Source organism: Hemitrygon akajei, chromosome 16, assembly GCF_048418815.1.
Source record: "Hemitrygon akajei chromosome 16, sHemAka1.3, whole genome shotgun sequence".
Lineage (NCBI taxonomy): Eukaryota > Metazoa > Chordata > Chondrichthyes > Myliobatiformes > Dasyatidae > Hemitrygon > Hemitrygon akajei.
The window spans coordinates 75,410,315-75,432,780 of NC_133139.1; the positions used below are offsets into that span (position 1 = coordinate 75,410,315).

Genomic DNA, 22,466 nt, shown 5'->3' on the forward strand with positions numbered 1-22,466 from the left:
TTCAGATGGTGAGTTCCAGGTTAAATCTCAGCATCACAATGTTATCGTGTTCTCCCATTCCCCCCCCCCCCCCACTAACTGCATTAAACTCACCAACTCAGTTTGATAAAATAGTAACACACACAAAATGCTGGTAGAACACAGCAGGCCAGGCAGCATCTATAGGGAGAAGCGCTGTCGACATTTCGGGCTGAGACTCTTCGTAATAGTGATGGCACTCATTTTCCTTTGTAATAGTGATGGCACTCATTTTCCTTTGTAACAGTGATGGCACTCATTCCTGCTCCCTGACACTCACGGACCTCTGGCCCACTGCTCGTGTATTCCACAGTGAAGAATGATGCTAAGTACCCATTAAGTTTATATGCCGTTTCTTTGGCCCCCATTACTACTTCATCAACATCGTTTTCAAGTGGTCCAGTATCAACTCTCACTCCCCTTTCCTCTTCCTGTATCTGAAAAAAAATGTTTTGTATCCTGCTTTAAATTATTGGGTAGTCTGCCATAATTTTCCTCTTTTGTCTTTTGTCTTTTTAGTTGCCTTTTATTGGATTTTAAGAGCTTCCCAAATCAGCTAGCTTCCCACTCACGTTTGCTACCAGATATGCCCTTTCCATGGCTCCAATGCAGTTCTCCCCTTCCTTTCTCAGCCATAGCTGCTTACCTGTTCTATTTGAGAACTACTTCTTCTGTAGTATATATCTATCCTACGCCTTGTGATTTATTGCGAGAAACTTCAGCCATCTTTGCTATGCCATCATCCCCGTCAGTATCCTCCTCTAAACCTCCTGGGCTACCTCCTCTCTCGAGCCTCTGTAATTCCCTTTATTCCATTGCAGGCACATGTGAATTATGTTTCCCCCGCAAATTACACCATGAAATCAATCATATAATGATTACTGCCTCCAAGGTGTTCCTTTAAATTAGGCTTGCTAAAACGTTCTGGGTTACTACACAACACTCAATCTAAAATAGCCTTTCAACAAGTAGGCTGAAGTACAAGCTGCTCTACAGGGCCACTTCCTAGGCATCCAACAAATTCCCACACTTGCGATTCGACGCCAAACGGAATTTTCCAATTCCCTTGCACATTGAGGTCCCCCATTAAAATTGTGTCATTACCCTTTTTACATGACTTTTCCAGCTCCCTTCAGAATCTCAACTCCACATCTTGGCTACTATTCAGGGGATTAGATATGAGTCCCATATTCTTTTTTACCCATGCAATTTCTTAAATCCACCTACAAAGATTCAACATTCTCTGTCACCTTCACATAAAGGTGTAATTCCATCTTGTACCAACAGAGCCTCACCACCGCTTGCCATCTTTCCTGGCCTTCCAATGCAAAGTATGTCCTTTCATTTTAAGTTCCCAACTATGACCTTTTTTCAGTCACGATTCAGTGATGCCACAACGTCATTCCGATCAATGCCTAATTCCGCTAATTAGGTCGTGGGAGTGTAGAACGAACTGCCAGCACAAGAAGTGCTTGCAAGCTTAATTTAAACGTTCAAGAGAAGTTTGCATTGATACGTGGATGAGGTAGGAGGGCCATGGTCCCGATGCATGTCAATGAGAGTAGGCAGATTACATGGCTCTGCACGCTCTGGATGGACTGTAAGCTATTTTTGGTGCTACACTTTTCTATGAATCTTTGACATAATTCTACCCTCTTTAATCCACAGCCTGTGACCTTCTTGTTACTATGTGCAACATCATCCTACTTCAACACCGAAGACAGCACACGGGTCCACATTATTTTGCTCCATTGCTGCGCATCACAACTTCCACATTTTACCACTTGATGCCCCTTCCATTCGTCAAGACGTCCCACTTCTCCACTTTGAAAAAAATATTTCCTATCATGTGATGAAACCCTGCCGGTGTGTTACTTAATCACTCCATCACAAATCTGACACCACGCAGCAGTCAGCATCGTGACGTCACCTTTATGTTCCTTCAGAACATCCTTACCAAATTGTCCATTTCCGCCGACCGTGTAATCTTGCTATCACGCATCAATGTTGTGAAGTGTCATTCTCCTGATGTTACTCATAATCCCCTCACACCTTGCACTCTTATTCTTTTGTGATATGAAGTCTTCAGGATTATGCTTTCTATTGATATTAAATGTTGCAAATCCCAGGGAATAGCAACGTAGATGTGCTGTCCAGAGGCCAGCGATTTGAATTGTATTACTTGCAGTCTACAATCTCGCAGATTAAGTTCACTCTTGTGATTAGCGTGGTCAGAAATATGATAATTCATGGTATAACAGAGTTTGGTGCAATTAACTGTGGGTCATTAATTTTGTTTCTAGGATGATGCAGAAGCCATCGCCCTATTTTGGACAGGACTTATTGTTCATAATGCAGAAAACGGCTATATGGACTGTGCGCCCACGTTTCATTTGGTTGGCACTGCTATTGTATTCAATGTTATAAACTAGGAATTATTCCTGTCCTTAAACCGTGCTAAACAGAATGGGAGAGGTAAAATCTACTTCCGTGGGTTAAGAGTGAAAGGTGAAAAGCGTAAAGGAAGAATGAGGGGAAACATCTTCACTCAGACGGTTGTGAGAGTGTAGAATGAGCTATCAGGGGGAGTGGTGCATGGGAGCTACATTTGAAATTTTAAGAGAAGCTTGCATTGGTCATAGATGGGTGAGGTACGGAAGGCTGTCTACTCCAAGTGCTGATTGATGGGAATAGGCAGATACCGTGGTTCAGCACGGTCTAGATGGACTGAAGTGTCATTTTTGGCGCTGTACTTTGCTATGGCTCTGATTTGCTTGCGATTTAAAGCTGCAGTATGTAGATACTTCTCACTCAGGGTGTTGAATCTTCGGATTTCTCTACTTCAGAGAAAATTGCAAGAACCATCAAATAATTTTTATGCAAGTACATAAATTATTGGAAGATAAGGAAAACTTGGGCTATGAGAAATGGCAAAAGTTGATTTCAGGCCTGGTGCAGGTCAGCTCTGCTCTGTTGAATGGCGGTGAAAATTTAAGCAAATATGTAGACACTCTTGTTTCTAAATCCTTAGGTTTTAAGGCTTTTATGGTCATAACTTCTGTCATCTACACATTGATCCACTTGACTTGTATATGAGTCGGTTGTAGTGACACAGGGCTTTAGAGTTTCTGAATTATTTGACCACATAGGTGGTCAAACGGTCTACCGAGTCTGTAGACTGCTGAATTCACGGAAATTAATGGAACATCTGCGATATTTGGTAGACCGCGAGGGATATAGTACTGTGTTACGCTGTTGGGTACCAGGGATACTTTGAATCCTGATCTTATTTCAGAATTGCATCGTTTACACCTAGATATTCCTGGTCCATTAGGAGCCGACTGTAGGGATAGGGCTTCTGTCACAATTTTGGGTAGTATGTAGTGTACTGTGGGAACTGAGTGTTTTTATATTCATCATTTTGTTTTGTATTATCTGCATTTTATTGATTATACTCATCATGTATGATTGCGCTTTCGGCTTTTATGATGTGTTATAGTTAGATCTTCCTAGTTTATATTTACATTGCACACGTCCTTTGATAATTCTCCTCAAGTTTTTTCTGGTGTATAATTAAGTATCCTTGAACTGTTATCCTTTTCAGAATGGTTACTTTAAACTTGTCAGCTGTCTGGGGTCTAATGAGGTATACACATGACCTGGATTGCATTTCAAGAGGTAGTGCTAACCCTCGGTATTCTTATTCGATGGTCCTGACCCTTGTCGAGTAATGTTCAGGCCGAGTTATTGTGAGTTATCCAAGACCATAAGACCATAAAATATAGGAGCTGGAATAGGCCATTCAGGCCATCAATTCTGACCTGCCATTCAATCATGGGCTGATCCAATTGTTTCAGTCATCCCCACTCACCTATCTTCTCCCGAAAACCTCAGATACCCTGGATAACTAAGTACCTATCTATCGCAGCCTTTAATACACACAATGACTTGACCTCCACAGCTGCTCATGGTAGCAAACTCTGTCTTAAGTAATTTCTCTGCATTTCCTTTTTAAATGGATGTCTTTCAAGGTTCTATTATGCACTCTTGTCCTAAACTCCCCTACCATGAGAAATAACTTTGCCACATCTAATCTGTTCAGACTTTTCAACATTCAGAATTGTTCTATGAGATCCTCCTCATTCTCTTGAACTGCAGGGAATACAACCCAAGAGCTGCCAGACTTTCTTCATACGGTAACACATTCGTTCCTGGAATAATTCTCATTAATCTTCTCTGAACCTTCCCTAATGTTAGTATATCCTTTAAAAATAAGGAACCCAAAACTGCACACAATACTCCAAGTGCAGTCTCACGAGTGCCTTAAATTCTATACCTCCAGAAATGAATGCCGACATTGCAGTCGCCTTCTTCTCCATCGATTCAACCTGAAGGTTAAACTGTAGAGGGTCTCTCAATCCCCTTCTCTATATTTTGAATTCTCTCCCCATCTGACTAAAAAGCTACTCGTTTATTTGTTCACCAAAGTATTTCATTTGCCATTTATTTGCCCAATCCCCCAAACTATCTAACTCTCTCTAAAGTTTCTCTGTTTTCTCAACACCACCCGCTACTCCAGCTATTTTGTATCATGGGTAAGTTTAGCTACAATCCAATAACCAAGTGTCCAAATAATTGTCATACATTGTAAAAAGCACCAGTTGCAACAACGACCCCTGTGGAATTCTACTAGTAACTGGTCTCCAGCCAGAATAGGATCCCTAATTCCTACTCATTGTTTTCTGCCGATCACTCAATGCTCCACCCATGCTAGTAATTTCCCTGTAATGCCATGGGCTCATATCTTGCTAAGGAGCCTCATGTGCGACACCTTGTCAAAGGCCTCCTGAAAATCCAAGTACACAACATCCCATCCACTGTAGCCCCTTTGTCTACCCTGCTTGTAATTTCCTCAAAAAATTGCAGCAGGTTAGTCAGACAGGATTTTCCTTTCAGGAAACCATGCTGACTATCTTGTCATGAGCCTCCAGGTACATCTCAATCTCATTCTTAACAATCGATTCCAACAACTTCCCAACCACTGATGTCAGGCTAACAGGTCTATAATTTATTTTCCACTGGCTCACTCCCTTCTTAAACAGCGATGTAAAATATGCAATTTTACAGTCATAGGGTACAATTCCAGGATCTATCGCTTCTTGAAAGATCATTGCAATGCCTCTACAATCTCTCTTGTTACTTCCTTTAAAACCCGAGGATACATTCCATCAGGTTCAGGAGATTTATCCACCTTGTAAGCTCCACTGTTTTCCTTTGTCTTTTTAGTTAATTAAATACCTAAGGTTGTTTAACACTTCCGACTATATTTGTGATCCTTCATTTGGATTTGCAGTGTGTCACTTCCTGTCCTTTTACATTGTAGGACAGCTGAATTGGACTGTGATATGAATGTATTTTACATTGACTCCGTCAGTTTTATACTATTTTCACTCTTGTGAAAGGAAATCTTGTCAGATTCTTTCAAACTTTCTGATGCAAAATAAGGGAAAGCGTATTTGGCCAAATATTTCCTAATGTCTTACTTTAATTCCGAACGGAACAGTGTATTGTGTTAACAGCTTCTCACGCTGACTGATTCAATATCTGACAAATGTAGGTGTGCTCCAAATACATTTCAGATTTAGCTTTATTTTCAATCACATTGATGATGATTATCATTCGTCAAATCATTCAAGTCTGAAGAAATAATGAGCTAGCTGACAAATAAAACCGCACGATCTAACCTGATATCCACATTTAGTTGCAGGAAACCAGGGGAAGACCCTTAGTGTCTTCGCTAAACTTCAAGACGAGATTTCGCAGTTGAATATGAGTAAGTTTAATATATATAAGACAAAATATCATGTCCAATTTTAAATTTGGAAACGATATGAATGTTGATAAGAGGCAAGGGGGTGTAGATTGCTAAAATTGTTTCAGCTAATCCTATTTATGTCCCAAACTCCAAAGTCAAACCCAATCCTGCTTATTTACTTATCTCTTGGAAAATTTTCTTACTCTATGCCTTCAGCAGTTGGCAATTCACATCACACCTTGACCTTGAATTAAAATAGTGCGAAAACAATAAAATAAAAGATAAATGTTAGGAATTACGACGTGTTAAACAATTCTGGTCGAAGTAGAAGAATAAATGTGCAGGGCCATTCATCAGAATTCTGAAAGAGAGAGGAGAATAAACAGATTCATTCGAAGTTCCAGAGAAACAGGAGAAGCGATCTTGAGTCCGAAAGTACTGCCCCATGATCAGGATATCGGGAAGTTGTGCCATTAATATGTTTGTCAATATGTTAATCTAGAAAAAGAGCTTTGATCAGCGACAGAACCGGACATCGGAAGTATTGAGAGAAGGAAATTTCAGTCAGGTCCTCTGCCCCAGTAAGTAAGTCGGCAGTGTACAGTGTAAAGGAGCTTTGAGCAGCGACGAAAACGAAAATCGAAAGTTTTGAAAGGAGGGGACTTCTCTCAGGTCCACTAACCTAACAGAAATGCCAGCAGAGGGTTGCCAAAGCAAAAAAGAGCTTTGACTAGCGAACAATCGGCGGTTAGGGATGATTGTCATGACCAAATTAAAGAAGGTCAGGGGCATGCTCACTGTCGCACCAGCTGTTATCTGAGTGGACGGCTTCAGAATGGTTTGATTGCAGCTTTAGCTCTTCGAGGCGAAAACAAGCTTGAGTCAGAGGAAGCAAAGTATTAAAAACTCAAGATTAAGTTTCATTTCCTTCACTCCTTTATCTATGCTTAGGTAGGATAGTAGAGATGCCAGACAGGACAGTGGAACGCTCCTGGTGTTGAATGTAGAGAGTCAGAGAGACCACCAGAATCCTCTCCGATCACATCCGTGTGAACAGCATCCAATTTCAGCTTCTCACAATCTGCATTAAGGAATTGGATCATGAACTGGATGAACTCTGTATCATGTGGGAGGCTGAAGAGATAGAGCATGTAGAGAGGTAGTGACTCCCTAGGTGCAGAACACGGGAGATTGGGTGAGAGTCGGGAAGGGGTAGGAGGTTCAGGAACCAGTGCATAATACCCCTGTGGTCATCGGAATCAACAACATATATCAGTTATGATACTGTCGGGGTTGGGGGGTTGACATAACAGATGAAAGTCACAGTGGTCGGCTATCTAGGACTGAGTCTGGATCTGCGAATCAGCATTGAAAGGGAGAGAATAGGCATGTTATCGTGATAGGAGATTTGTTTGTTAGGGGAACAGTTAGGAGGCTCTGTGGGCGTGAGCGAGATTCGCGGATGGTATTTTGTCTGCCAGGTGCGAGTGTCCAAGCTATCTCCGATCGAATCCTTAGGATTCTTAAGTGGAAAGGTGAACAGCCAGAAATCGTCGGCCATGTTGATAGAAATGCCATGGGTAAGACGAGTAATGACTGTATAGTGTTTTCACGGAATTAGGTGCTAAATTAAAGGGTAGGCCTTCAGGGTTGTGACCTCAGGATGGCTATCCGTGCCTTGTGCTCAGAAGTAGGAAGATTATACAGTTTAATATGTGGCTAAGGAGTTGGTATAGGAGGGTGGGCGTAAGAGTTTTAGATCATTGAGCTCTCTTCCGGGGTATGTGGGACTTGTACAGAGAGGACAGTTTGACTTGAAATGGAGTGGAACTAATATCCTAGCGGGAAGCTTTGTTAATGTTGCATGATTGGATTTAAACCAGAGCTGCAGGGGCATGGGAACCAGAGTGCCAGAACAGTTTGTGGACAGGACGTGGAGGAAAATGTTGGAAAGAACTCAAACAAAGTTAGCAAACGAAATGTTGAGCGTGGTGCGACTAGTGTCCTGAGATGCACATTATCTCATTGCAAGAAGTATCAAAGGAAGGACAGATGATAGTGCTGAAGATGAGTTTGCTGGTTTACAAACAGAGGCTATGTGTAGTTTTTGCATCACATTTCAGGAGGGCTGGAATATAACAGCAACGATGTAATGTTGGGATTTTATAAAACACTGCTGGGACCTGAATTGGAGTTTTAGATGCAGCTGTAGGTCACTTATCTTCGAAAAGATGTACTGAAATTGGAGAGGGTTCAAAGGGCGTTGACGAAAATAAGTCAGGATTGAATGGCTTGTGTCATATCTAGAGCACCCAATGTGCAGAGGGGAAATAAAAGCAAATCTTGCAAACATTTTGCCAAGGTTTTGCCCTGTGGCACTAGCAAAACGAAGTTTCATATAGCTGTATGCATCTGCTTGGCTGAAAGGCAGTAAATTTGATCTTGAACTTGAAGAATGCCTCTGCCTGTCCTTTTTCAGTTTTTCAGTTCAGAGTATTACATCGTAATGGGCCTAACTGTCTCACTCGCTGACGGATTCAATATCTGACTGAGATGTGCGTAACACATGGTTCAACTTTTATATTATGTTCCATTACACTGATGAAGATTATCAGACTTCTTTAAGTCATTGTCGTCTGAGGAAAGATGATCTACGTGTGAACTAAAACCCCATGATCTGATGTGTTGCCCTTTCAGCTATAAAAAACTCCGAGCAGACCCTGAGCTCCATCGCCAAAATTCAGGACGAGATATCGCAGCTGAGTAAGAGTAAGTTTAATAATTATCATTGTTGTTATGTCGTATTTTAATACACAAAACTATATATGTGTTGATTTGGTGCAGAGCAGCGTCAATTGCTGAAGTTACTTCGCCGACTTGTACATGTTTCCGAACTGCAGTATCCAGACCAATCCTGCTCATTTGATTATCTTCCAGACACTTATCTCATTCTTTACCTTCAACAGTAGCTACATCACATCACTCCACAAATGCACTGGGTTGAAGCTGAAGAGAGATAGAGCTGAAAATTATAAATGAAAGCCGATTTTTTTAGAAATTGAAACAGAGAAATGTCAATCATTTTTGGTGGAACTAGAAACAATGTTGATGAGGACCATTCATCAGTTCTGCGAAATAAGAGAGGGGCACACACAAATTCACTCTAGTTTGCAAAGAACCAGGAGGAGTGATGTTGAGGTTCAGATATCTTCCGCAATGGATTGAATTCTGCCATGACTAGGGCTATTGGAAGACGTCATTAATACGTTTGCTCATATGTTAATTTATCTCTTAATTGCAGTAAGCGGGTAGACAAAATGTGGGCACAGAATATAAAATGCTGCGAAATGTAGAGCTAGTGGATATTTTTAAAGATCAACACGTCCTAAATACTTTTATTATGGTACGTACAGAAAATAATTGTACAATATTAAAACAAAGCAAATAACCTTCATAATTGAAGTGCTTGAAAGTGAGTGCACAGCCTGAAGTCAGTCATCACTGCAGACAATCCAAGCGCATGTTACTTACATATCATAGCTTCAGTTCAGCACAGAAACGAGTGACTCTGGAAGGCAGCGAGCGGCACCCCGGCCGTTTCCTTTCCTCCCGCCTCGACACCGACTGACACATCAAACTTTTCAAGCTGTCCTGGTGCTCATATCGGCCAAACAACGTGGCTTTCTTCGGTCTCAGATCCGGTATTTGACGCATCGGTAGGATCTTGTGCCCAGGACCTTTCATCTCGACTGGGCCTGTGCCTGACTTTTCTAACTGGCCCGACGCTTAAGTTGGTCAAAGATCGGCTGATTCCTCGCTCTCAGGTCCTGCCGCTTCGTATAGCCTCCATGTCCGCTCTAGCCATACATTGGTTCCTCGCCCGCTCACGCGTCTGTGCTCTGCGGCCTTGATTCGCCCCGTATACACCACATGCTTGAATTCACTATGAATTCGGCTATTATTTGCAGTACTTGTTTTGGATTGTTTGATTCCTAACTTACTGAATAGTTTGGATTGCTGCCACCATGTTATCCCTGTTCTTCACCAGCGCCATCTAAACACGGAAGACAAGTTAACCAGCCTGTAAAATGGAGACAGAAAGACTGGGTTAAATTCACAGATGGAGGATGTGCCGATAATTAAGATAAATAGAAAGCACGTTTGCTGTCAGCCATTGTAAATTATGCAATTTAATCTGAAAGGTTAAATTTTTCCATACAGCCGTACGATCCTGTTATCTTGTTATCACTTTCTAATATTTCTGATCTTTCAGGAGGTGCGAAGCTGGTGAGTCCGAATGGGCGGAACACGCCGAATCTCTCTAGCCGCCTGGTAATGTCATATATCTGCAGCAAATTGCTTTTAAGTTTCCTCAGGCTATCCGATCTCCAGAAGTACTATTTCGCAGTCCTTGCAAATGTTGGTGAATCTCCACTGCAGCCATCTTTGTTCTGCAGACCGTCGGACAGGTCGTGTGCAGAAGTAGATACGAAGCCTAAACAATATTTTAATTGGAAAATTCCAGCAGTGTCACCACATTCCACATACGTTGCCAAGCTGATAACGTTCTAGAATATTTAAGGAATGGCTGAGGCAAACCACTTCAATATTGCCTTTTCGAGTCACAAGTCCTTCTTTCAATTTCAGTGTCACTGGCGGAAGAGCAGCGCTAGTAGCAGTGCGCAGATACTGAGAGCTTGCAGAATCACAGAGCTGCGTCAATAAATAGTAGTTATAGTACAGGAAAAGGGCAATCAGTTCATCATATCAAGAATATCTGTGCCGTCTTCGCTGTTAAAATAGTCGCAGATGCTGCTGGTGCGATGTGCAGTTTCGGAAAATAATTAAAATACCACTCGCATGACGTGTAAGACGGGAAAATAGTTACAAATTGAAACAAGGGGAAGCGCACCCCATTTCTCTAGCAGGGTAACTCCTTATGACTCATAAACTAAATCTGAATCTGTTACAAAACAGACTGCATCTCGGACTTCCATTTTTCCTTTTAGTTGTTTACATTGGCTCAACATTTTCTCTGCTTCGGCAGAGATTCTACGTCTTTATTTTTAAACGGCAGAAACGATCATTCACTGTTTCTGTATAATTGGACAGCGCATGCTGAGCTATAGAGTTAGAAACAAGGACGTTTTCTAATTGGAGAAGAACCAAAGGAAACTTATGAAAAAGCGTTTCTTGAATCAACCTCGAGTTATATTAGTGCCTTAAGAAAGAGCCACAGAAATCTGATTAGCGGGATGGATTATCCCAGCGGCAATTAGTCGCACAACCATCGAATATCGCTATAGAAAAAGAGGCACATACCCATCCTATCAATGACGATCGAAAAATGTCCAAAATAACAAACCTAAATTTGCAACATAACGCCACTTCACTTGAAACACGCTCCAGAGGGCTGTTATAATAGGTTGAACGTTTGTGGCTGTTTCATCAGCTTTGAATGTAGATTCAACACCGCACTACAATATGCACAAGAAGCCTGTCTCCTCAAATCCCCCTAACTGCAAGAAATATATTCCTCTTATGCGTTTTTCGCCCTACTCCATTCCAGCTGGTGTGGCAGACGCTCAATATTTTTCTCGAGTGCCCGTCAGTTTTTATACTTTTCGTGAAAATATCTTGTTAATCTTCCTTTTATTGCAAAAAGCAACCTTTCCGAACTTCAAAGATGCAATTTCCATATCCGACCAATAGCCTCCAGAATCAGCGGCCCATCCGTTTCAATTACTATCATATTTCGTAAAATGCAGTGAAGAATGTCTTGTATGCAACCACGAATTGTCAATCTCGTGCAACGTGCTTCCCTTGCAAGTTGCCTGTTGTTACAAGTGTCCTACTGCCTAATAATGATGAAGAAATATTTTGGATAGCATACCATTTCCCTCTAGGACTAGACGATGAAGTGCGGGTGAACATTTATTTTCCATTTCAGATACAGCAACGTCAATCGCTGGTGTGAAGAATGAGCTTTCTCAGTGGAAGAGTAATGGTGAGTGTAAAACTACAATTTGTTGAATTGCTGTACATACAGATGGCTCATATCCTCCATTTGTTCTCTTGAGTCCGCCGTCAGTTCGGTCTCGAACTGATTTCTAGACTGGAGGACATTGTCTCCATCTGTGGATAAAAGAGAGATAATTCGAAAGTGTCAGTGTCAATACAATTTTTACTCTATCATGCCCCACCTCACTGAACCCCATCTATCCATCCTATCGAAATAGCCGCTGCCTCATCCCAACCCTCCTCAGGACATTACTTGAAATCTTTGTGTGACAATGTTGCCCGCAATTGGCTCTCAGTCATATCCCACTTGTGAATGTGCTGTGAGTCACCAATGCTGTGCCGCGTATTATCCACCATCAACAATGCCCGCACTTGTATTTTCTTCCATTTTGCGCACGTCTGTCTCACCCCATCCTTCCACTAACTCAGCAGGCAGAGGGTTCCTCATGTCCTTACCTACCACCCCATTTTCCCCCCGTGTCCAGCACATAATTCTCTGCAACTACCGAATCTCCTAAGGGATCCCACCACCAAGCACATCCTTTCCCGAAACCTCCCAGCCCACTATCCATTCTCCACAGGTATAGCCCCTACCCGGCTCCCTTGTTCACTAATCTCTCTGCACTTTCCCCCCTCCTGGATCTGACCCTTCCAATCGGAACAACTGCCACACCTGCCTCTACCCCTCTTTCCAGCATACCATTCCGAGCTGCAAGCAGCCCTGCCAGGTGGTGTGACACTTCAGCTGTGAATCTATTGCTGTCATCTACTCGATCAGGCGCTCCCGTTGCAGAATCCCGTGCATTGGTATAGCCCGACATAGTTTGGGAGACCACTTCGCTAAACACCTTTGCTCAGTCCACTGGAAAAAGTCGAATCTCCCTGCAGCTACCCATTTAAAATCTTCCGATTTCCGTTCAGACATGTCTGTCCATGACCTCCTCTATTTCCCGGATGCGGCGACACTCAGGTTGTAGGAACAACACCGTGTATTCCTTTTGGTTGCCCCCAACCTGATGGCATGAACATCAATTTCTCGAACATCCGGCAATTGCACACCCACCGCCTTCATCATTTCCCATTCTTGTTTCACTCACTTCACCTTTTTATTACCTCTCCATCACCCACTACAGGTGCCCCTCCTTCTTCTGTTTCTTTTCTGGACTGTTTCTTCTATGCCCATCTCTGATCAGACTGCCACTCCTATTGCCCTTTATCTCTTTCAACAATCAACTTCCCAGTCTTTTACTCGCAGCCGCCCCCCATCCCTTGGTTTCACCCCTGCCACCTTGTACAACTGTCTTCCCTCTTATGTGACTTCAGGACGTTTATTCCAGTTTTGATGAAGGATCTCGGTCCAGAACGTCCATTGTTTAATGCTTTCCGCTGACCAGCCTGATACTGCCTGACCAGCCCTGTTCCTCCAGCATATTGTGTGTGTTTCCAGGGAAACACGTATCTGGCGCAATTTTGGTTTATGTCTCCACTTTCATTGAAATCAAAAGAGTGTAATGAGCCTGGCTGTCTTTTTTGCTGACTGATTCAATACCAGACGTAGCTGTGCGCAACATAGTTTTAACTTTTATTTTATTATCAATGATATTAATAACGATTGTCATTGTTCGTTAAGACATAGACTTGGGCTGGATGGGAACGAAAACAACAGAAATGATGTGTTGTCCTCATTCAGTTGCAGAGAACTTCAGGAAGACGGGCAGCTCCATCACCAAACTTCAGAACGATATTTTGCAACGGAGTGACAGTAAGTTAAAAATTATCAGCTAGAAATATGTCAGATTATTAAATGTTGATCCAGTGCAGAGGGGCATTGTTTGCTAAAATTACTTCAGCTACCCCTACCAGTTCCACAAACATCACAATCTAACCCTCTTCTGCTCCAATATTTCCCGTTCATTTGCATTTCTCTTCCCTTCCGACACCCGTTCTTAGTCCACCCTGCTCCAACAATTACCCATAACCACCAGCTGCAAGGTCCATTTTGAAAAAAAAATCACTTGGGCTTCAAACTCCTCTGCCGAAACAACTAGGCTGGATCAACCCCAAGGCAAATGTACTAGGATCCTGATACGACAGCACCATAGTCGAATAACACCCGATATTCAAGACTGGGACATGTCATGATTTTTTTTAAGTTAGCACTATATTGCAATGTATGGTTATAATAATTATGAATTGCAATTTTATATATACACGCGCGCGCGCGCGCGCGCGCACACACACACACACACACACACACACACACACACACACACACACACGCACATACATACAATAAATTAAATTATAGCGCAAAAGAGTGGGGCTGTTGTTGAAATGCTCGTGCGATTATTGGCTGTTCAGAAATATGATGGCCGAGGGCACAAAACTATTCCTGAAACATTGAGTGTGTGTCTTCCGGCTCCTGCTCCTCCTCCGTGATTGTAGCAAGGAGTAGGGGACATGTTGAGTGTGATTTGGGTCCTTAAGGATGGATGCCGCCTTTTTGAGGCATCATCCATTCAGGGATGTCGTTCATACACTCTGCAATCGAGTATCCCTGAAATACGTCCATCCATGTATAAGAATCAGAATCAGAATCTGGTTTTATATTAATGGCACATGTGATGACATTTGTTTTTTTATGGTAGTGGTACAATGCAACATATAGTAATATAACGATAAATTAAAAAGAAATATATTTATTACAATAAGTTAAATAATTAGTGCGAACATCTGGAGAGACTTGCTCAGGAAGTGTTCATAGGTTCATCGTCTGTTCAGAAATATAATGGCGGAGAGGAAGAAGCTGTTTCTAAAACGTTAAGTGTGTGTCTTCAGGCTACATTTCCTCTTCCTTGATGGTTACAATGCGAAGTGGGCATGTTCTGCGTGATGGGGGTCCTTAATGTTGGTTGCCTCCTTTTTGAGGCTTCATCCATCCACGGATTTCCCCCTACACTCCGCATCCAAGTATCCCTGAAATATGTCCATTCAGAGCAGCAGACTGCCTTTGGCATTAACAGTACATGTCATTCCGTGTCTTCACAGATCTGCTACGATGCCCCACGGAATGGACTCGGTTCAGGAAAAGCTGCTTTCATTTTTCGTCAAGTTCAAAAACCTGGGTAGAGGCCCAGAGACACTGTGCATCGGTAGATGCCCATCTAGTTGTCATTAACAATGCCGAAGAACAGGTAGGAGATTTTTTTTTGAACATTCAAGCTGACCAGCATCTTTTGATTGCTCCTCGCTTCGTGATGGCGTTGAGTCACAAAAGCAGAGAGAAGCCATAAATAACTAAGTGCTGGGCTGTTGCTAGTCACTGTCTGGATAAATCTTTGTTACTGATCAATGACAGCTCTTTTATCATTTATTTATACATACTTAAACAAGTTGCAATTCATTTTTATATGATAACCTCTGAAAATCGAGTTCACAGTATTAAGAACTGTAACGTTTTAGAAATGAACCGGCAGCAGTAGATTACACATGGAGTCTGGGTTTGATGTTAAAACCACTATCTTTATTAGTATCTACTTATAATATTTGTAACCCAAGGTGAAACGTAGAGAGAGGTGATGTACGAAGAATTCCACAAGTTCCACGCTGGATATATATATATTTCTCTCCTCTCTCCCTCTCCCCCTCTCCCTCTCTCCCCCTCTCCCTCTCTCTCCCCCTCTCCCTCTCTCTCCCCCCCTCCCTCTCTCCCCCTCTCCCTCTCTCTCCCCCTCTCCCCCTCTCCCCCTCTCCCTCTCTCTCTCTATCTCTCTCTCCCTCTCCCTCCCTCCATCTCTCTCCCTCTCCCTCCCTCCCTCTCTCTCTCTCCCTCTCCCTCCCTCCCTCTCTCTCTCCCTCCCTCCCTCTCTCTCTCTCCCTCTCTCTCTCTCCCTCCCTCTCTCTCTCCCTTCCTCTCTCTCCCTCCCTATCTCTCTCCCTCCCTCTCTCTCTCTCCCTCTCCCTCCCTCGCTCTCTCCCTCCCTCTCTCTCTCCCTCTCTCTCTCCCTCCCTCTCTCTCTCTCTCTCACTTTCTCTCTCACTCTCCCTCCCTCTCTCTCTCCCTCCCTCTCTCTCTCTCCCACCTCTCGCTCTCCCTCTCTCTCTCTATCTCTCTCTCCCTCCCTCTCTCTCTCCCCCCCCCCCTCTCTCTCTCCCTCTCCCCCTCCCCCTCCCTTTCCCTCTCCCTTCCCCCCCCAACAGTGAAGACAGGTAGAGTGGATGAGCACTAGCACTTCATTGGCAAATCACTTCTCTGTTGGTGGTATTGACGGTCAGCCCCATCCTGCTGTACGCTCTCACTGCCACAGCAAGGACAGTCTGAAGATCCTCCGGAGTATGGGCCACAAGAGCACAGTCATCTGCATACTGCAGCTCCAGGACCCGTTCTCTATGGAGTTTGGTGGTTGCATGGAGCCTCCTGATTTTAAAGAGGTTGCCATCTAATCTGACGTCCACTGCCACACCGCTGCTGTCTTCACTCTCGTTCTGGAGCAGCTTGGTAACACACGAGAGGAAAATGTGTACAAGGAAGGGCTCGGCCGCTTGTCGTCCTGTGGTCAGGCGAGCAGTCGACCCATCATGGATCTGACGGAGGACGTTACAAATTTATTGGCACAGCCAAACCTGAGGACGATATCCCATAAGAGCTCTCTTTGCACAGTGTCGAATGCTTTGGAGAGGTCGACAAAACCATAAACAGGTCTTGATTCTGCTCCCGGCACTTTTCTTGAAGCTGCCGGGCTGTGAAGATCATGTCGATGATGCTCTTGTTCTTCCTAATTCCACACTGTGATTCAGGTAGCATTGACTCGGTGATGTTGCTGATGAGCCTCTGAAGCATCACCTTAGCCAGGACCTTTGCAGCAACAGAAAGGAGTGATATGTCCCTAATATTTCCGCAAATGGCCTTGTTACCCTTATTCGTATAAATTACAACGATGTTTGCATTTCCCCATTGCTGTGAGATGTTCTCGTCAGTCCTGGCCTTGGTGATGTACTGGCAGAGGGTGTGCATACACATGTATCCTCGTTCTCCTAAAAGTTTGGTTGTAGATTCAGGTCATGGATAGTAGGAAGTTCAGGCAGTTCATCCGGAATGGTGGGGTCTGTATCAGAATCCTGATTAAGCAGGGTGTTAAAATGCTCAGCCCACCTCAGCAGAATGGTATTCCGATTTTTCAGAAGTGTTTGAACATCTGCTGTTTTCAGGGGTTTATTTACACACTGATTTATTGGACCGTGGATGGTTTGGACAGCATTGTAAAACTTATGCTTGTTCTTCTAAGCCATCATGCAAAGACACAAAGCAGGTCTGTGTTAAAATGATGCTCTCTTACTTTGCAGCTCCAAAACTACACAAAAAAATTGAGCACCAGAGCATAAAGCAGATTCCTTAATCAACTGTTTATCAGTCACTCTGATACATTCAAATATTTAAAGGGTTTCAAAGGAACATTTCTAATTTGTATATTCCTGATAAAACTGTAGGGAGAAAACCAGCAGACGTAGGGGACACGAGGGACTTCAAAAACACTCCGAATTTCTCAAAGCTATAACTTCAAAGGTAGCTTTTTAGTACTTCTGTTTTTCTACATTGAGGCGCTCAAAGGACAGTCAGCCAATAGCATGTGTGAAAAAGTAAATTCAGGAAAGGTTCAGGACAGGAACTCTTCCACAGAAGTCAGAAAAAGTAGAGATTCTTAGTTGTCAAAGCAAAGCTGGTATTAAGGGTTGGAGATGTAAGACAAGTGAACGCCGGGAGTCCGTTTAAGGAAAAGTCAGTGTCTCAGCACAGCTACGAAAGGCTAGCTAAATTATCCCTTCTTCTCATGTCATTGCCACTGAAATTTTGAGCTGTTGAACTTGCCAACTACACACCCACAGAGAAAGTATTAAAAAGGACGATCCAGTGTCATTCTCAAGCACTTTCATTGGACTGCTTTGAAGTGAATAACAGGGCTTTGTTTATTAGTATATCAACTACGGAGTTGGTCAATACTATTAAATTAATTATTGGTACTACATACAATGAGGTATTTTTGTTTCCATGGCAGGACTTTTTGAGAAGGAACCTTCAAAATCGTTACTGGATTGGCCTCAGTGATGCTGCGTCTGAAGGTGATTGGCGCTGGGTGGACGGAACTGATTATTCTTCCTCTTCATTGTGAGTTTATTTCTAGTTTGTCCCACCTCTCCGGCTTTGAATGATAAAGAGAAAACAAAATACCTCAGCACTTCATGTTCCGGGAATTATTTACAACATAATGATATAACCAGATTTTCTAATTTCAGCTGGACCTTACTGCCTGTAGTAATGGTTACGCAGCTTGTGATTCAGCAGTTGTTCTCCCATATTTGTTCTATTTTCCATACCCTCTCTAGCCCCTTTTCCCTCCTTTCGCCCTCCTATTTCCACCCACCTGCAAACCACATAGTTCACTAGATTTCATCCTCCAGCTGGCCTCCACTTATCTACCTTCATTGGCCGTTTTCACGTCCTTCTTCCATATCGCACAAATTGAAAAGATTGCATTTTTTTTCTCTAATGCCCTGCAGCACCAGACTGGATTTTGAGCTTAAACTTCAGACGTAGCTGACAGAATTGTGTTGGATTTTTAATTGGAAGCTTTGGCCTCCCTATAGCTCATGTGTTTGATCAAGAATTCGATGGCTATGTTCTCATCGCTGCTATTGAAAGCAAACAACATCTACTCACAGCTCAGCTACTCGACTATTTATACATACTGCCGTTATGTTTCTGCTTTTTTATGCTTTATGCTTACGTCTCCTTACTGTGGTGTGACTGGTAAATCTAGGCCTTCTTCACTGACAGAAAAACTCGCGTTGAAACAGATTCAGAAATTGATCTTCAGATGCTTATCCGATCAGTAGTTAAAACAGAGATTTAAGGCTAGAAAAAAGATTTTGGAGCTACCCAGAGTGACGCGTGGATCTGTGGTCCCTGAGAACATTGATAAGATTGCATTCACTGGTGTAATCCAGAGAGCGTTGATTGTATCGGACATTGGCTGTGTACAGCGGCCTGAAGAATCAACGGGGGCTATACAGTATGTATATGGATTTAATGCCTGGAAATAAAATTGAATTTTGTAGAAAGTTGTGGGTCTGGTGTCGCGGAATCACTCGGTCTGTGAACACAAAGACTACTGACCTACTGATGATATTGAATTTTTTGAAGAGGTTACGAGGAAAGTTGATGAGGGTAAAGAAGTGGATTATGTCTATATGGACTTCAGTAAGGCCTTTGACAAGGTTCCGCACGGAAGGTTAGGAAGGTTCAATCGTTAGGTATGAATATTGAAGTAGTAAAATGGATTCAAAAGTGGCTGGATGGGAGATGCCAGAGAGTAGTGGTGGATAACTGTTTGTCAGGTTGGAGGCCGGTGACTAGTGTTGTGCTTCAGGGATCTGTACTAGGTCCAGTGTTGTTTGTCATATACATTAATGATCTGGATGATGGGGTGGTAAATTGGATTAGTAAATATGCAGATGATGCTAAGGTAGGTGCCGTCGTGGATAATGAGGTAGGTTTTCACAGTTTGCAGACAGATGTAGGCCAGTTAGAAGAGTGGGCTGAACGATGGCAGATGGAGTTTAATGCTGATAAGTGTGAGGTGCTACATTTTGGTAGGAATAATCCAAATAGGACATACATGGCAAATGGTAGGGCATTGAAGAATGCAGTAGCACAGAGTGATCCAGGAATAATGGTGCATAGTTCCCTGAAGGTGAAATCTCATGTGGATAGGGTGGTGAAGAATGCTTTTGGTATGTTGGCCTTTATAAATCAGAGCATTGAGTATAGGAGTTGGGATGTAATGTTAAAATTGTACAAGGCATTGGTAAGGCCGAATTTGGAGTTATGTGTACAATTGTGGTCACCGAATTATAGGAAAGATGTCAACAAAATAGAGAGAGTACAGATAAGATTTATTAGAATGTTACCTGGATTTCAGCACCTAAGTTACAGGGAAAGGTTGAGCAAGTTAGGTCTTTATTCTTTGGAGCATAGAAGGTTGAGGGGGGACTTGATAGAGGTATTTAAAATTATGAGGGGTTAGATAGAGTTGACGTGGATAGGCTTTTTCCATTGAGAGTTGGGGAGATTCAAACAAGAGGACATGAGTTGAGAGTTAGGGGGCAAAACTTTAAGGGTAACACGAGGGGGAATTTCTTTACTCAGAGAGTGGCAGCTGTGTGGAATGAGCTTCCAGTAGAAGTGGTAGAGGCAGGTTCAGTATTGTCATTTAAATTAAAATTGGATAGGTATATGGACAGGAAAGGAATGGACTGTTGTGGGCTGAGTGCGGGTCAGTGGGACGAGATGAGTAACCGTTCGGCACAGACTAGAAGGGCCGAGATGGCCTGTTTCCATGCTGTAATTCATATATGGTTATATATAATGTTGGAGGTATTAGGCAAACAACAACAGTAAAAACGGCATTGGCGAATATGTAACAATTTCACACATGGAACGTGCCTCAGGAGCAGGCAGTGAGTGTTCCTGTAGAGGGAATAACCTGCGCCTTCGACCTATGTTGCTGCCGCGAGCCGATTTGACAGGAAAACCTTGAATGCATGAAGTAGGAAAAAGTCACGTGGGTAGAACACGATTAAGTCCTGAGATGAGAATCAGGGAAGCCAACTTGCTCATAAAATACATAGAATCTTACTGAAGATTCTATTACCCCAGTTTGGGGCTCATTTTTTAGCAGCGACCATTCGGAGATCCGAAGCGTGAGAAGACTTAGCTCACTCAGCTTTGCTGGTTGAGCACATACTGCATCGACTAGCGATAGCTTGCTGTTTTTGAGCAGCAGCCATTCAGAATCAGGATTGATTGGCGAGAACAAAATAAAATAAAGCGGGGAAAGCGGGCCGACCAATGTTACGGCGGCCAGGGTTAGAGTGGGGATTTTAAGACTTTTGCTCTTTTAGACTTCAACGAGGAGAGGCTTCAGTCAGAAAAAGTGAATATATGATTGTAGAATTTTCCACATGTGTGTTTATTGTTTTTCTTTCTTATATTTGCTCAGTTAGAACAGTGGGGATAGCAGGAACGCTAGCTGAATGATCCTATGCGGGATATGGGAAAGCAGGGAGATCTCCGTAGGAGAAATGCACCCGACTACAGCTTCTATCACCCCCTGTTAAGGATATGGATCTGGTAATGGAGAAGTCCGGATCATTTGGGACGCTGAGGGGTGATAGTTAGGACATATGGAGCGGTAGGTACCACCAAGGTGAAGGACACAGGAAATGAGGTGACAGGCAGGAAGGAGAAAGTGTTTAAATACCCAGTGCAGAGTACACCTGGGGCCATCTCCCTGAACAACACTTTGGTGAGTGTTGACGGGGATGGCCGAGTAGAGGAAAGTCACAGCAGTCAGGTGTCTGGAACTGAAAGGAAGGGGGAGGGAGATGCGGCGACCTGTTGGTGATAAGAGATTCGTTAGTTAGGGGAACAGAAAGGTTCAGTTTACGAGAACGAGATTCCCGATGGCATGTTACGTCCCTAGTTCCAGCATCCCGGATATCTCGGATGTAGTCCTCAGCACTTCTCGATGTGAGCATCCCGAGTTCATGATCCAATTAGGTACCAATGGCATAGGTAGGAGGAATGAAGAGGTTATGCAAAGTGAGTTCAGTATATTAGGTGCTAAGTTACATTGCAGGACCTCCAGACAGCCCCTTGGAAAGCCATAGCCCTATCTGAGATAACAATGAGCCGAGCATCTGCGAGACACTTTATTATCCGGGTGGCTCCATCGTTTCCACAGAACCTTATCTTTATTTCTCTAATTATCCCATTATTCTTATCACTACTGCAGACTTTTTCACCTTCCTTCTCTTCAGAAACACGGTGCCAGACTCAGCGCCATATATCTGGTCGCTGAGGCTTCTCCTGATAGGCGGTCCCCCTCAAGAATATCCAAAATGGTACACTAATTATTGAGGGGAATGGCCACAGGTGAACGATACATTTGCTGCTCAATTCCGTTACTTCTTCTGGCATTCACCCAGTTACCTGCCTCCTGAAACCTAGGGGTGATTGCAGCCCTATAGCGCATGCCTTTAACTTACTCATTCACCAATATGAGTAAAACATCATAGAACTGCAGCTCCAGTACCTCAACGTTCTGTGAGAAGTTCGAGATCGAAGTACCTGGTGTATATATCTTTATCTGGGAGTATGAATATCTCCGGAAATTCTTGCATCCGAAACACAAGAGAAAACATAGTTCCTGTCACGATTCTCCTTGCACTGACTGTGGCATAGCAGATGAAGAATCAAAAATAAAGTAGACACTTATCAGATACTTACTTCTTTCAAATCTGATTAACCCAAGCCACACTAACACTGGTCCACTCACACAATTCCTGCTCCGCCTGCCCTTGCCTTATCGTTATTCTCCTCTTTTTATTTAATCCTCTTCAGCGATTGGTCTCAGTGCTGCTCCGTAAACTGCCACAAAAGATTTCCATTTATAATCATATATCCATTTTACAAATACAGCACGGAAATAGACCATCTCGCCCCTTCTAGTCTGTGCCCAATGCTTACTCTCACCTAGTCTTACTGGCCCGCACT

The 22,466-nt window shown here is 43.1% G+C and overlaps 1 protein-coding gene across 3 annotated transcripts in view; it reads left to right on the forward strand.

Annotated features, from left to right (window-relative positions):
• Positions 1-22,466, forward strand: part of LOC140740193 (CD209 antigen-like protein C) — a 49,020-nt gene that overhangs the window by 18,101 nt on the left and 8,453 nt on the right. For 2 of the 3 annotated variants that reach the window (XM_073069206.1, XM_073069208.1), the window contains 6 exons: positions 5,780-5,851; positions 8,531-8,602; positions 11,784-11,840; positions 13,545-13,616; positions 14,903-15,048; positions 17,908-18,017. In XM_073069206.1, the coding sequence (XP_072925307.1) occupies positions 5,780-5,851; positions 8,531-8,602; positions 11,784-11,840; positions 13,545-13,616; positions 14,903-15,048; positions 17,908-18,017 (529 nt within the window). The remainder of the gene's footprint in view (positions 1-5,779; positions 5,852-8,530; positions 8,603-11,783; positions 11,841-13,544; positions 13,617-14,902; positions 15,049-17,907; positions 18,018-22,466) is intronic. The other variant, XM_073069207.1, reaches the window with a different exon arrangement.